This window comes from Habropoda laboriosa, unplaced genomic scaffold, assembly GCF_001263275.1.
Source record: "Habropoda laboriosa isolate 0110345459 unplaced genomic scaffold, ASM126327v1 scaffold2, whole genome shotgun sequence".
NCBI lineage: Eukaryota > Metazoa > Arthropoda > Insecta > Hymenoptera > Apidae > Habropoda > Habropoda laboriosa.
Genome location: NW_017100190.1, coordinates 2780209 through 2795438, shown reverse-complemented (window position 1 = coordinate 2795438; position 15230 = coordinate 2780209). Strand labels below are relative to the sequence as shown.

The 15230-nt window shown below is 45.0% G+C and overlaps 1 protein-coding gene across 1 annotated transcript in view; it reads left to right on the top strand.

Moving 5' to 3' along the window:
* The window catches only part of LOC108579872 (lachesin), a 99642-nt gene that overhangs the window by 10651 nt on the left and 73761 nt on the right, over positions 1–15230 (top strand). The window contains exons 3-4 of the mRNA XM_017943493.1: positions 10989–11196; positions 11444–11605. Of these exons, the coding sequence (XP_017798982.1) occupies positions 10989–11196; positions 11444–11605 (370 nt within the window). The remainder of the gene's footprint in view (positions 1–10988; positions 11197–11443; positions 11606–15230) is intronic.

Here is a 15230-nt window from a genome sequence, read left to right as displayed (position 1 = left end):
GGGAAAAAAAAAAAAGCCATAAAAGAAAATTCGAAGGAAACATTTTCCCTTGACAATTGGCCCGTGATTGTTCGCGGTATTTTTTCAAGAAACCTCGGGTGATCCTCTTCGTTTAAATGTAAATTACTCCGCGTTGTTACGGCTGCTTCACGTGTAACATACCGGAGCCAGGGTGAATCGCTCACCTCTCTTTCGTTTCTTTTAACCCTTCGACTACGGCAGACTTTGAGACGCACCAGCCGTGCCATACGGTAGGAAATCAGTCGCGCCGGACATCGAGAACGGTGAAACTTTTCGTTAGGCGTGCATTTCTGAGAAAGTATATTCAAATAATCAAAACACCGAATTCCACTACATTGAAACAATATTATTTATTTCTTTGTATTCTGCATTCATACTAAAAATTTAGCATTAATGTGGCGATCGCCACGGGGGGGCCACGCACTTAGGCCTGGCGACAGTTGTTTGGAAAAGCATCTCTCGATTCTTCGCCTCGAGGGCCAAGAGTACAGTAAATTCTCTACAAGTGTCAGTCAGTTTGGATTCTACAAGTGTCAGTATAGATCTCCAGACGTCAGTATAGATCACTGTCACGCCAGACAGAGAACGTGTTAATAAGTAAATGTTGTTCAAACAATGTCGTGTTTGATGTCATTTTCATCAGAAAAATCTCATCAATATGTTAAGAAAAATTTCGGGATAAAAAAACGTAAAATTAAAAAAGTTGGTATTTAAATCGCTTGGTTGCCTCTTTTATTCGCTGTCCTTGTCTACGTTCGGCAAACTACAAAGGCGGGCGCGAGGCTCGAAAACGTAGTCCCTGACTCTACAAGTGTCAGGTTTAGCTTCCTTGCGGACTGACACTTGTGAAAAATTTACTGTATTGCCTCGGAAATACGGGCCCGCGCCCCCACTTCCTGGGACTTTCCCAGGGAAAAGGGGCTACTTAAGGGAGCCCCGAAAAAGGCACGAGGCCTTTGGCCGTAGACTTCCTTTCTACGCGCGTTCTTGTTACCCACTTTGCGAGTAATCATTTGCACCACGTCACTTCCAAATTAACTGTTGGATTATAAAGAGAAATGAGTATGTGTCTGTGTATTTTTTTTTCTCAGCGTCTTGTCTATGTTTTTGTTTGATTGATTGCATAGCGACGTGCCTTCCTCGCGTATCAAAAAAGTAAAGAAGATTCATAATTAAAATAATATCTTTTAATTTATTACCATAATTCTAACATTAACATTAAGCTTTTCTCACAATGTAGTAAAGTGTGGTACAATTCGAAACATGGATAAATACATAATAACAAAAAATAACTGCAAAATATAAATAAACATATTTAAATAATATATGACTAACGGAATATGTAATTGCTGAATTAGCGTTCACTTACGTCTGACTGAAGTAAGATCTGCCGGAATTATGATCGATCAAATTTTCCGGGCGCCTATAGGCACCTTTCGTGTCAGTGGACCAAACTTGGTTAAGCGCCTATGGGCGCCTACAGTACCATAAGAGCAATATTTTTAAGCACCTTTAGGCGCCAACAGTAGTCAAAGGGTTAGGTAACTGTATTCCGTTGGAAGGAAGCTGCAATATATTCAATTAGTTAGCTTCCTTTCTGAATTTTTCCCAATTAACTTGATCGAATCTACTTTGAAACGTCGCGAACGACTCTCGTATGGTAAAACTACTCCGGAATTAAAAAGCCTCCCTCTCGCTCTGTGCGATCGTCGCCAGAACAAACAGGCGAACGTTTTGCTCTCGCAGATTTACCGGCACGAATGTAACGTGAAATTTCGCCTGGCGTATTTTGACGATTCGTTCGCTCCCTGGCAATTCCCATTCGAGATTAACGTTTCATTAAAGCTCATTGCTCGCGGCGCATACGGGACATTATTTCCGTGACAGGGAACGTTTTCGGACGCATTCTTCGGCTGCCTCGAATCGAGAATGAAAACTCGGCTACACGTCAATCGGGCATCACCGAGATGCATCGGTTCGATTCCGGGGATTCATCGATAGGACGCGTTGCGTAGCCCCTTTAATCTGCTCCGATAGAACCAATAGTAAAAATCGTATCGAATCGCGATACTTTGGTTCCAGTCCCACGACCAGTAGCGTATTAACGATTATCGATCGTTCTCCCCTCTGGTCCACAACCACGGCCTCTCGTTCCACCGATGGCTTTCGATCAAACGTAAAAAAGAGAACTTATTTTTTCCCGCGGTTTCATCAATTTTTTTTCCTACGACGATCCAGACACCGGATCAGCACGCGTACGGAATCACGGTGAAAACGAGACACGGGATACTATTTTCACGAACGGTCCACGCGAAACAATCGATTTCCGTTCGTTTCTCCACCTACGAAAGAGATTCAGCTACCTATACGTCGGTACAAATGATTCGAGGAGGTAGAGGTACTCGTTAGAATCCCAGGTGGCGAGCTCTTTGATCGAAGCGGCAGAAAATTCCATTTAATGGCGGCGCCAAAGAGTTTTCCGCCCGCTTTTCCCCCCCTCTCTTTTTCTCCCGGCTGGCTCGCCGGAAGAAACCGTACGACTTTGTCAATTTTCCCTGGATTTAATTATGCCACGAAGCCAGGGAATCGCGATGAAACTCTTTCTGTTCAGGCGAGTTCCGGTTATACTCGTTTGGCACGATGCGGCGGGGCGCGCGTGGATGCGTGGACCAGGTAAATTCGAAAAATTACGGCGAAGAGTATGTAGGGATTCGGTGGATCAAATTGCCGGAGAGATCTAAGTTAGAATTACATCCGGTGGCTTCTAATTGTACCTGATATTTTTCTATTCGGAGCAAATGGCCGGGGCAATTATTGCGAGCACCTCCTACTGTTACCGTTTTCTTCATTACCATATCTACGAATATAGAGTTACGTTTAAATTGCCGAGGGGAAAATCGACCGAATAAGAGAATGGTTGGATGGGTAGAAAAAGAAGAAAGGAATTCGTTGCATTTACGTGGGTCTTCTTCCTGCGCAAGTGAAACTTACTGTTGACAGATTTCCTATCTTCTCCTATGTAAAAATGTTCGAGTTGCGTTTTAAATTGATTCATTTTAGAGTAATTGCCGACCTTCTGTGTAATTAACGTAAGATGCTTCCGTCGTTTCGTTACGATGCAACAAGAGACAGCTTCCCTTTGGAAGCGTGTTATTGTATACGTTCGCAAGAAAACTGGGGAAATGTTTTTAAATATTTCTCGACAGAATTTTCGTTCGTCTCGTTTTCTTCTCTACTTGCATTTCCAGCGCGATCGCACGTGAAAATAAATTAGCCTGTTTCTGAAAGCACAAAGGACGTTCTGACTTTGCCTAAAAGATGAAGAAACATTTGGAGCTCGAAATACAGTAGTGCACACGTAAGAGTCCGTCGCTATCCCCAGCAATTCTTGGAAACGGGACTTCGGAGTGGAGTTCGACTCCTGAATGTGAACAACTGACACTTGATGTATCGGTGTCCCACTCATTGTCAGACACATCTCCTCTCGTTTCCTTAGTTAAATTCGCAGAAGTCACCTCCCCGCTTATGTGTGCACTACTGTAGCTCGAAACGTTCATTTCTTGAAAAATGAAAAATCTTCCATTCTGAAAAATAGAAAATTCTGCGATGTCCCTTTACATCTGTGGTCATTTTATTTTGTAATAAACAAATAAAAAATAAACATAAAAAATTTGAAATAAACAAATAAAAAATTTGTAGAAAACGTAGGGACGAACGAGGAGGTCGAAAAAAATAGCGGAAACGTTGGTTCGTTATTGACAGTGTTCGAAAGGGGGCGGCGCGAGGGTGGCGGGCACTTTTGGGCGGCGAAAGTTGAAGCAGCACGGTCGAGCGCTCTCGGTAATTACTTAATTAGGAAACGAATTTAATAATTAATTTACTAACTGGATTACGGGGTAGCGCGTGTGCCCGTCAAGCGTCGGCGCCGCGTCGACGGTTTTTGGACGACGAGCGGCACACGATCACTCGCGATTCTCGGGGAATTATTTTTAATTACCGCGCCGATAAATCGGCGAGTTAGCTCGTGCTCGAGATCCGAGAGATTGCGAGATCGTGGCCGACGCGGCACGCCCCGTCCTGAAAATTTATTCTTCGCGCTGGAAAACATCGAATAAAAGGGCTGCGATAACGTCCGCCGATTAACGCGAAACTTTCGCGCGGGGATGATTAACTTCTCGCCACCGGCGCGGCGTCTCCCTCGTTCCGCCTGTGAAATACGATGCCGCTTTAATTGCGTCCAACACGACATTCTACGGTTTCTTTTTTTTCGCCTCTGTACTCGACGATCGAGAGAATCTTCGACGTTTGTATCAATCGTTGCAGTTCGATAGACGCGACGTGAGAGTGTTTGATACGTGCTATTTATGCGAGTGATCGAGATTATGCTGTGGATAGAAGTGGAACGTCATCTTTGCATCAACAGTTGGTAGTTAACTTTTGTTTGTAATCTTTAAAGCTATGGTATTATATCTTAGGGAACGATTGTTCGAAAGAGACATTGAGAAATTGCTTAAAGGAAGAGATTCTGCTGGCAGTCGCGATTTACTAAGACCCATTGTATTGTCAAGATAAGATTTTTGTATGTATCGTAAAAATTAATTGCAGCAAAAATCTGTCTACATCAAGGCCTCTCAGGCAAGCATTTCAAAAGTAAGAGCGCCCTTTTTTGCCCCGAGCAGAGCCGAGAGCAGCGGCCGGGACAAATTACATCGTCGGTAATAAATAAAGTGGGGAACAACGGTAATTGTAGGCGTTTAGGCTCGTAGATAGGCTTATTTTTTGTTACATTCTCAGCGTTACTTTTCTCAGCACGCACCTATCTTCGAAACATAGTTCTCACTTACTGTACCGCGCGGAGCTCAGGAGTTTGCCCCCGGGGCAGCACTGGGGCAACAGGGGCAACAGAAATTTGCCCCTGTAAGGAACGCGAACCTGATTAGGCCATATCCCTGTAAGCCCACTTTTTCCGACACTCTATCGTCATTATTGGCCTAATGAGATAACATCGACGAATCAAAGTGCAAGCGAAATGCCCTTCTTGCCCCTGTGCCGCCCCGGGGGCAAACTCCTAAGCCGCAGAGTGCCCCGCGTTGCTCAAGTAGGCGTGGCCTACTGCTCGAACATCGCTCGAGTTTGTCTGACCACTGGAGCAACCGAGAACGTGTTGCCAGCAAAATTTAGTTTACGAAATTGAGTTTATTTATCAGCGACCACCTGAACAGAGTGGAAGATCGCACGACGAGCGAGGTAGAAAGGAAGGAGTATGTTGTTTGCATCTAAACAGAGGGGAGAAATAGGAGGTCAATTCCTCGGACCAGCTGTCAGCCGAGGTACCGCTCGTAAAAACAACGCCTCGCGACGTTAAAGCCAAACACCGCGGGAGAAATATAAGAGCGACCTTGTGGGAAATCAAGCTCGGCCTAATGACTGCGCGGGCAAATGTCGGGAATATTTTTGCAAAGTTGATTAAAACGGGCAACCCTCTGCCTCGACGTTAAACGCTGCGCCGTCCTCGGAATTGCACCTCCAGCCTCACCCCTGTGTGTCCCAGCCTTTCTCCCTTGTTATGCTCTCTCCAGCCACTCGGTTGCCTTTTTCCACCGCTCCTCCTTCCGTTCCACGCGAGGGTTAATTAAATTGTAGATCCACCTCGGCCGATTGTTTTAAGAAATTTCTCTAAACTCGAACCACTTCCATTCCAGCTTCCCCCTTTTTTTTCTTCCTTACTAGAAGAGGACTCGAATGTAGACACGTATCGATAATCGTATCGTAATCACCACAGTGATATCGTGCAGAACAAAATCGTCCATAAAACTGCACTCCTTTCCTAGTCAAAGGGTTAAGAAACAGGAAATCAATTCAAGCGTAGCGTATCGAAGTCTCACCGAGTCATCCTTCGTTGAAATGCATAATACAGCTAATTTGCATAGAAAGCCCGGTCGCTTTGAAGAATTCTCCGTTGCAAAAAGAAAGAAAAAGAAAACAGAGACCCTCTGACAAGCAGGTCGATGCATTCGCGAAGGCGCTTTATTAAAATACACGAAGCCCGACCCCGGGTTCTATCGCGGCACTTGGTCAAAGGGATCCTCCGCAATGGTCGTCGTCGTCGGCATCGCCGTTTTTTCACATTCTTTATCGTTCACTGTTTGCATCGAAATTAGAGTTTCTCTCTTGCCACCCTCCACTGTCCGACGCTCGGTCTCCGAAAGTTCACCGTTCGCCTCTGACCAACTTCCCTCTCCGCTATTCTCAATTTACTTTTTCTCCACCCTCTTCCATCCTTCTTCTTCCGCCCTTTCTCCTCGTGGCGCACTTTTGAGTTTCGCCCTGCAGCCAGCACGCCCCCGTTCCAGCCACACTGTAACGACTCTCGAACGAGGCCGGCCCGAGTATCGTTTACGACCCTGCGAATTTTCCCGGGGGTTATTACTCGCCGAGGGAGGAGAAGAAGAGAAAAATTTAGGACCGCGTCGCAAGCCCGTTCATGATTATCGAGCGTGCGTAAAAAGGAAGCGTAAAAGGGCCGCGGAACGAATGTCCCTCGCTCGAAATTTCCCTTCCTCGGCGTGGAACACCTCTCGACGAAGGGTCGCTTAAATATTCTCTTTGTACCTTTCGGCGATTTCGAATCAACTTTCGAAGAAGTTTGCAGGGTAACGCGGAGCCTCGGCCTGGATAACGATGATTGCTTCTCGCGAGCGGAAAGCTTGTTGATAGAGAGAAGAGCGATTCAATTTCCACAGCTGTATTTTACGATATTTGAAAAATTTTATATTATCGTCGTTATGCGCGTATATCTTTCGGCGGGAAATAGACAGCTGCCGGTTGTCGGTTAGGTTGAAGAGGAACAGAAAGGTTTTCGGCGACCAATGAGAATCTCGTTGCAAATGTCAACGGCGTGGGAGAGGATACGCGGGGCACGTATTTGAAGCGTAAATTCTGCAGAGAGTTTGCGGCATTAAGATGGCGCGTGACTCGTACCTTCCAATGGCGACTGTTACCGAATAATTGCTGTCATTCGTGAACAGATATCGCGGTGATTCGTGTCCCGAATGAATTTCGAAGGGATTGCCACCGACCACTGGGTGAACGTTCGTCTTATTAACGTGACAAATCCCCGAGGTCGGTCGTAATTAAACGAAGAAAAAAAAAAAAGAAAGGAAAAAGGTCGTTGAAACGAAACGCACCGCGGCCTCGACTCTCTCTCTAATTGCGTTAATTGCGTTCAGCTAAGGGTCGAAAAGTCGACAGACAAGTTTTCAGCCCCCGGGACTCGAGCGGCGAGAAATTAGATCGAGATTCGTGAATGACACTCGACTCGATTTTTCTAAAAGTGTTTCTCGTTGAATTGATGGAATTACTTTCGTTTTCCTCGTTTTTCATGCTATTTTCTTTTTTCTTCCTTTTTTTTTCGCAGGCCGCGCTCTTGGTGCTTTCCCCTTTTATTCGTTTCGAAAGGTTATGTTTGCTTCTTTTTCACCGAGGTTTTATCGGTTTCATACACAGCGGTCATAGGTAAAAAACTCGATTTGTTTGACAACCGGCCCGGCACACGTGAGCGCAAAAGTGATCGTGACAAGCATTCACCTACGTTCCACTGGAATCACCTGTACGAGTGTCCATAGAGATACGCGTGAACAGGTGATACCTCGGCGAAGATGAAAGCGTTCGATATGATTCTCGCGGGTGGTCGTCGTTCGAAGCGTCGAAAAAAAGAAACAGGAAAACAGACACTTTTAATAACTCCTCTTTGCGATATCTTCGAAAGTAGATCCGGAGAAGTTGGAAAGTTTCACTTTGGAGAAAACTATCCCCGAATGATCTTACAAAACGATCCTCGTAAAACTACTTCACCCGATCTATACTTTGCCCGCAATATCTGCCGGTAGCTTGCTGAAACTTATGTCGGTAAAAATATCAAGAAGCTTCCGCAACAGCCAACCGCTAATTTGGAAGAAAAATGGAAAATTATACGGTAACGAAGATCTAAGACAGGCTGGCGTCGACAAAAGGCGCGCCTCTATATTGGAATAGCGGTTTTTTCCCTCGCTGGTATATAAAGGCCGGTTCTCAGCGTCGCGGCAGCAGTTAAGCCTGACTTTGAACCAGTGCCAGGGATTTCAATCGAGGCCGCAAGCGGCGCGAGCTTTTTCTCCAGACCGTTTAAAGGCCAATATAGCGCTCGGTAGTCTACCTTTGCGCGCCAGCCAGAAAGCTGACGGTTCTTTTTTTTTCTCTTTCTCCTTTTTCGCAATCGAGCGCGATTCGCTTTTCACGATCCATCGTCCAACGTCGCGACGAGCTTTCGGCCAGTGTTTTCAGCCTCTGATGTGCCGATATGTATATAGACGAACGTTCGGTAGAATGCTCGTACGAGATATAATGGAATATGGTAAATGCAACGAAGGAAGATCCTGGAAACTTCCTGACGGAAGTTTGCCGGTCGAAACCGTGGATTAACCGAATTCAACTACCGCTTTAATCTATCTCGATATGACGTTCCTTCGGACGTCCGCGTCCCTTTGATCCTTTCGATAAATTGAATCAGCTCGATTGTGGAGATCGATACCGCGCTGGAAAACAATCTCTGTGTAATTTTATATTAGTCGCTTTGGCTATTTACTTAGAACTGAGATTAATCCACTCGAGGCCAGCGAATTTTCGAAAGTCGGTCTAAAATTTTGTTTTTCTCTGTATTGAAAATTGAGGAAAGAAAAGGTGCTTGGGAAGTGAAAAATAAACGTTGTAGACATTTTTCGTACGAATCAGACCATGTGCGTCTACACTCATCTTGTGGTCCTAGCTTGAAACCAACGTAGGTTTCAATATCTACAGAGCTTCAACTTTCATTTTCTTTAAAAATCATCTTATTTCCATGATTACTTCGGTAATAACACAATATGAATCCACGATCGCCCTCGAATGTGTCAATGTCTGATCGTCGACGGGTCTATTCTACTTAAAGATTCGTCGTGATGTGAAAAACAGAGGACGAAAAATTGACGTTTGTAAATTATACCGTAGTACTTAAGGTCACCAGAGCCATCGAGGAGAGTAAAAGGAATAATTAGTGTCTGCTTAGCGAGGGAGTTATTTGATTAAACGTAATTTTTCGCTGTTTCAAAGGGAAAATAATCAGTGAAATTTCGAACTCGACCCAACGAGCCTGAATGATCTTCCACTTTTCGTCGACTTACTTAATTCCCCGACGTAAAGACCACCGGAGCTTTACTCCCGCCGCTTGTTACGTAATTATGCGAGCAACCGTTCCCCGGGAGGAAATAAAAAAGGAAAAGAAAAACGACTGGACCGGCGAGTAATCCGTGCAACTTGGCCAATGTCTTCCGAGCAGTTTCCGCGAGTGCTGTTAGGGTAGCGTCTTTGAGCATTCAGACACTGCCAAGCGACGATAACGAGGTGAAAAGAAAGCTGAAATAGAGGAGAGCCTGTGAAAACTGGCTGCCTAAAACTGGCTGGTTGAAATTGAACGCTTCGTGGCTGAAGCTACGAACCTCCGATGAATTTCTCTCCGAACCATTTTATCGAAAGAAGAAACAGAGTTTTCTCTGCGATTTTCACTCAAGCTCGAATAAATCTAATTCGATACTCTCTCACGTGAGATAGAATAGAGACTGCTTACGCAGTTGCCTTTTGAAAAGCTATTTACACTGTATCGAGTACAATGACACCTTAAACTCGTCTCTGAATAAAATTCACCTCGCCGAGAAGAGAATCTGCTCTTTCACGTACAATAACCTCGAATGAAAGAGCGGCGATCGAACAATAGGGAAGAAGAGAGCGAACCGTGGGGGCTGGTCCAAGGCCAATTCATCGACGACAATCGCGCGAGGAGTTGTTACAGTGTCGTTTCCTCCACGGACCATGTAGAAAGGTAAAAACGAGGAAAAGTGGCGCTTTCGCACAACCGAGCGTTCTCGAGCGTTGCCAAGGAAATGAAAAAGGAGCGGCGTGAGGAAGGACGAGCGGGATCGAGGGAGGGCAACCAGTTTAACCCAGAAATCCTCGAAAGTGCATAAGCTTTGTCGTGGAATGAGCTTAGTTAGGAGAACGTTAGCCCAGCCGAGCGTAAAATACGGTCGTAATAATGTTTGTTCATAGCATTTCTGATGCAGCCGGGGTTGCGCAGCGTGTCGTTGCGTCCTTCTTTCTCTCCCTGGCGAAACCTGCTCGTTCCCTCTATTGTGCTTCAGCCACTTGTGGAGCATCCGATGGCTCGCGGCCCATTGACGGGCGGAAATTTGAAAGATTCGCTGCTCGTGGTGGTCGTACCACTTGGTCGTTTCTCTCTTGCGCCGCGGGACCACTGAAAATCTCCTTCATAATTCTTCCCGCAACCTTGGATTTGCTCCTTCCAATTTTATTTCTCTAATTCTTTTTTTTTAACGCATGTATATATTAGAGAGAGAAGAATAACTTTTCAAAGGTTTGCTTAATGTTTTCACTCCTTGTGATCGTATAAAAATTAACATGGCATCTTCTACGCTCCACCACCAGAGGGACGGGACGTTGACCTTTCTCGCTAGTGCTCGCTAAGGCTCCTATTAGTATATATACAACTTTTAACCTGAGTCTAATAGTCCCTAGTGCCTCTTAGGTTAATGTGGGTTTTTTAGAAATTGGTAAAAAGGATCCAGCGAGGGTATCCCTAACCACACCCCTATCATCCTGCCAGTCCTTTCACTAACGACATTAGGAAAAAAAGTCTAATCGTCCCCCGTATCTAAAACACCAAACGAGTCCCTAGGAGGAAACGCACCTTTCTTTCTCTTTCCTATTCTGTCTGTGTTTTCTTTCTATTTGTTTCCGTCCATAACCAACCACCGCGAAGGTTTCATTCCTTCACGACCGTATTATTAGATTTTCAAAAGCGTTGTATGTAGCAATGACTCGTGACTTTCATCTAGAATTGTGATCCATAGTAAGAGTACGATAAATACGATTTACAGGTAGCGTGGATCCACGTGGGTCGTCAGATGTTATTGACCATCCACAAACACGTAGTGGTGAAGATTCCAAGGTTCTCGGTGTCTCACGACAACCAGAAGACCTGGCTGCTTCACATCAGCAACGTGCAGCAAGACGATCGGGGATACTACATGTGCCAACTGAACACGAACCCGATGATGAGCCAGGTTGGCTTCCTTCAAGTTGTCGGTAAGCATATTTAATCTTCTTTCGCCGGCTTTCGACGTCCAGCTGTGCGTGTGGTTATTGAATGTTACGCTCGAAAGGCGCGCACAACCGAGCATCTTAACGAGAGAATCCGTCGTTAAAAACGATCAACGAAGAAACCACTTTATCAAAGCTTCTTGTTCGTTTTTCTCAACGTCTACGCGATTCTATGTCGTTCTTAAGCTTTCTCAAGATTTCTTTCTTTCTCTCCCTCTCTCTCTCTCTCAAGTTCCACCGAATATATTGGACTCATTGTCCACCGAGAGCACCGTGGCTGTCCGTGAGAACCAGAACATCACGCTGACGTGCAAAGCGGACGGATATCCGACGCCGAAGCTGATGTGGAAGCGCGAAGATGGCGAGAACATAAGCATCAATCGACACTACAAAGGTGAGCGTGTACAATTTTCACAATTTCTCCGGCAATTTTTCAAAAGCTGCTGCGAAAGAAATATACCATCGCGTGAGTTTCGCTTTCTCTCTCTCTCCCTCTCTCTCTCTCTCTTTAGAAAGAGAAATTCTGAAATTCTTAAATTACACACACTTTTTCATATTTCGCAACGGACGAAAATGATTCTCGAGTTTCCACTCGAGTTGACCGGTTCTTTAACTTTTCCAATTAACGAAAATCGCTGGAAAACGCAGGGAATTCCTGGCCGGATACAGTGTACTTATTCGAGCGCGATTCTGCGAGAACGATTCCTCGAATATTCGCGTTGCCACGCTCTGTCCCAATTAACGTAAATCGAACAGAATCGGGAGCTGTTGTACGCGTTTTCAAAGCACCGTTTCCATTCGGAATCGTTTATAAAATACAGAAATCACCACTTGGAGTACACTTGGTGCCAGGGACAAAACTGCGAAGCTTCCTAGAGAGAGAGAGATGGAGACACTCTCTGGACGCTTTAAATTTATTTAACAGAACTGAAAATTCTCCGTGGAAATAACAATCCAACTTCCTCCCGGTTTATACCGTTTCGAAAAGAGCAATTTCCGGTTCTCCAGCAGAAGAACACGTCTGATCACACGTTGGTAGAGAAACGTAGCCAACATTCTGGACGTTCTCCGGTGCAATCAGAAATTCGAACAATCAAGCATCCAGGTTGGTTCTACTAATAAACGTTAAAACTGGAAACGGCGGACAGATGCTCGATTTCCGGTGATTAAACCTCCGAGTCAAACGTGACGTTAAAAGCGGCCAGAAGCGACGTACCGTGAGAAACGTAGGTGTAATCAATTGGGAAACGAAAGAGAAAGCGTGGAGAAAATAATGCACCGGAAACGGGAGCGTTCCGTTACTTTTGTCGTCGTGCATCCTCTCTTCTCATCGATTTTGCACGTCAAACAACGAAGCTCGCGGTAGTGTTTCCGGTAATTTCCCTAATACAACAGGACACGTAAATCCATTCTCGTCCCCGGTATTGTTAGTAATGTGGTAATTACTCGTTTGCATGCTCACCACACACGCTTAACTTACTCTCTCTCTTTCTCTCTCTGTCTGTCCCTTGTCTCCGTTGTTCACGTGACTACTGTCGAATAAAACAAAGGCCTGTACGGATATTTCTGTCGCCGTGGCTCGTTACATCGTTATCGGGGAGGGTAGCATTGTCCACGGCGTCATAGCTTCGAACGGGACGTGGTTGTTAATGCACACGGTGTCTCGTAATTATGAACATCGCATTGTAATTATTGACTGGAACAACGACCACCTATCCGTTGCTTTTCTTAATGGACTGTTAACGTACCTTTCATTCGAGATACTTTAACGATATCTGTTTTTCTTTATTGTAGTATCGGGGCCTCCATACCCAAATAGGAAACTGACAAGGGAGTGGTTGGCGTAGCGCGCAAAGCCTCGGCTTTTGCTAAGCCGAAGGTCCCGGATTCGATTCCCATTGGGTCCCTCAATATTTCTCCCTAGGTTCCTACACAATACTCAAATTTAAATATTCAAATTTTAAAAATTCTAAAATTAGTCAATGAAATTTCAATAATTCGAGATTTAAATTCAAGCTACTGTAGTATCGGGGCCTCCATACCCAAATAGGAAACCTCGAAGGGACAATAGAGAGGGAGTGGTTGGCGTAGCGCGCAAAGCCTCGGCTTTTGCTAAGCCGAAGGTCCCGGGTTCGATTCCCGTTGGGTCCCTCGATATTTCTCCCTAGGTTCCTACAAATGGGGGCTCGTCCAGGATGGAGGAAACTACGGCTGCACGAAGCCAGGAGGTGTGCGATGAAAACATGTTGAGGAGTTGCACGTCTCCCAAAAATGCGTTGTTTCGGTTGTGTACCACTGTGTGGGGGAGTGTGTCCGAAAGTGTTGAGCAGTGTTGCACTGAGGACACTCGAGGGCGAATGACAGTTCAGGATGGCCGAGTGTAGTATCGAGGCCTCCATGCCCAAAAATAGGAAACCTCGAAGGGACAATAGAGAGGGAGTGGTTGGCGTAGCGCGCAAAGCCTCGGCTTGCTAGCCCGAAGGTCCCGGGTTCGATTCCCGTTGGGTCCCTCGATATTTTTTCCTAGGTTCCTACACAATACTCAAATTTAAATATTCCAATTTTAAAAATTCTAAAATTAGTCAATGAAATTTCAATAATTCGAGATTTAAATTCAAAATACTGTAGTATCGGGGCCTCCATACCCAAATAGTAAACCTCGAAGGGAGAATAGAGAGGGTGTAGCGCGCAAAGCCTCGGCTTGCTAGCCCAAAAGTCCCGGGTTCGATTCCCGTTGGGTCCCTCAATATTATTCCCTAGGTTCCTACATTATCAAAACGTGTCAATAGAGTTTCATAGAGTACTATTTCGATCAATTTCGACGGTTGTAATTGGAGATCGAGTTGTATTTTCGAAAGCGTGGAATATTATCGGGGAACGTACCGGAGGGCAGAATTCATCGGTAAATGTAAGTGAATAATACGTCGGAAGTATTTGCTTGTTGATAAAACACCGGTTGACGAGCAGTCAGAAGCAACGAACATAAATTGTACGGATTAGAATCAACCGAAAGCTGATGAATATTCCACGAACACGTGATCCTATTTGGCGCGAAAATGCGTTTAATAACGAACGTTTTGTAGATGGACGCGCGATACGCGCATACGTTGCATAAAGTTATCGGGGCGAAGCGCGGTCGTCGAAACGACCCGGGGAAAATTGTGAATTAATTCGCAGATATGTTTACGCGATAGGAGACAGCGTAATTTCTAATATATCTGTCGCGGGGTGTGCACCACCCCTGCGATCTCGCATGACGCTTGTTCATTTTTAAAGCGGCACGCACTATGGCCGCGCGCCAGATTTCACCGACCAACAGGGCGTATAAATTTTTATCAAGATTTTTTTTTCTCCATTTCCCTCTCTCTCTCTCTCTCTCTCTCGGTTTTTCGTTCGCGCTCGCGTGTGTTGTGGCAGAAATTTTCGTTCGTTATTTGCGTTATTCTTTATTCACACGGTTTGTTATACGCATTGTACGCGATTTGTCGTTTGCAGGAAGACAATCGCGGAACGATTATTCACGGTGAGCGGCGTTACGGACAAAGGGACGGAATATAAAATGAATTTGATCGAATTTTTGCCGACGAAATACGTGGAAAATTGCACCGACGACGCGACGTTTCGTTATAAAGCTCGTTCATTAATGATCGCGGTTTTGCGTGTTCATTCATCGAACCAACGAACGAACGATGGGCTGCTAAGTCATCGCTGCCAGTCTTTTCTTTCGATACACGTTAACAACCTTCTCTTTTACGGTCGCAATGGAAATTGTTTTTCTCGAATATTCTTGCTTCAGATTAGACACGATGTGTGTTAGATTAAACGTAAAAACGAATTCAGGAGAATTTCACACCACCGTCGCGGTGTTCATATCTGACGTTACGTCCTTATCGGCTTTGCGATAAACTTCGATCAACTTTCGTCTAATTTCAAATGAAATTATTTGGGCAATTGATCGAACTGATCCAATAAGTGCATATTTGTTTTTTGAAATTCATCCAATTAGTACTATAGGGTAA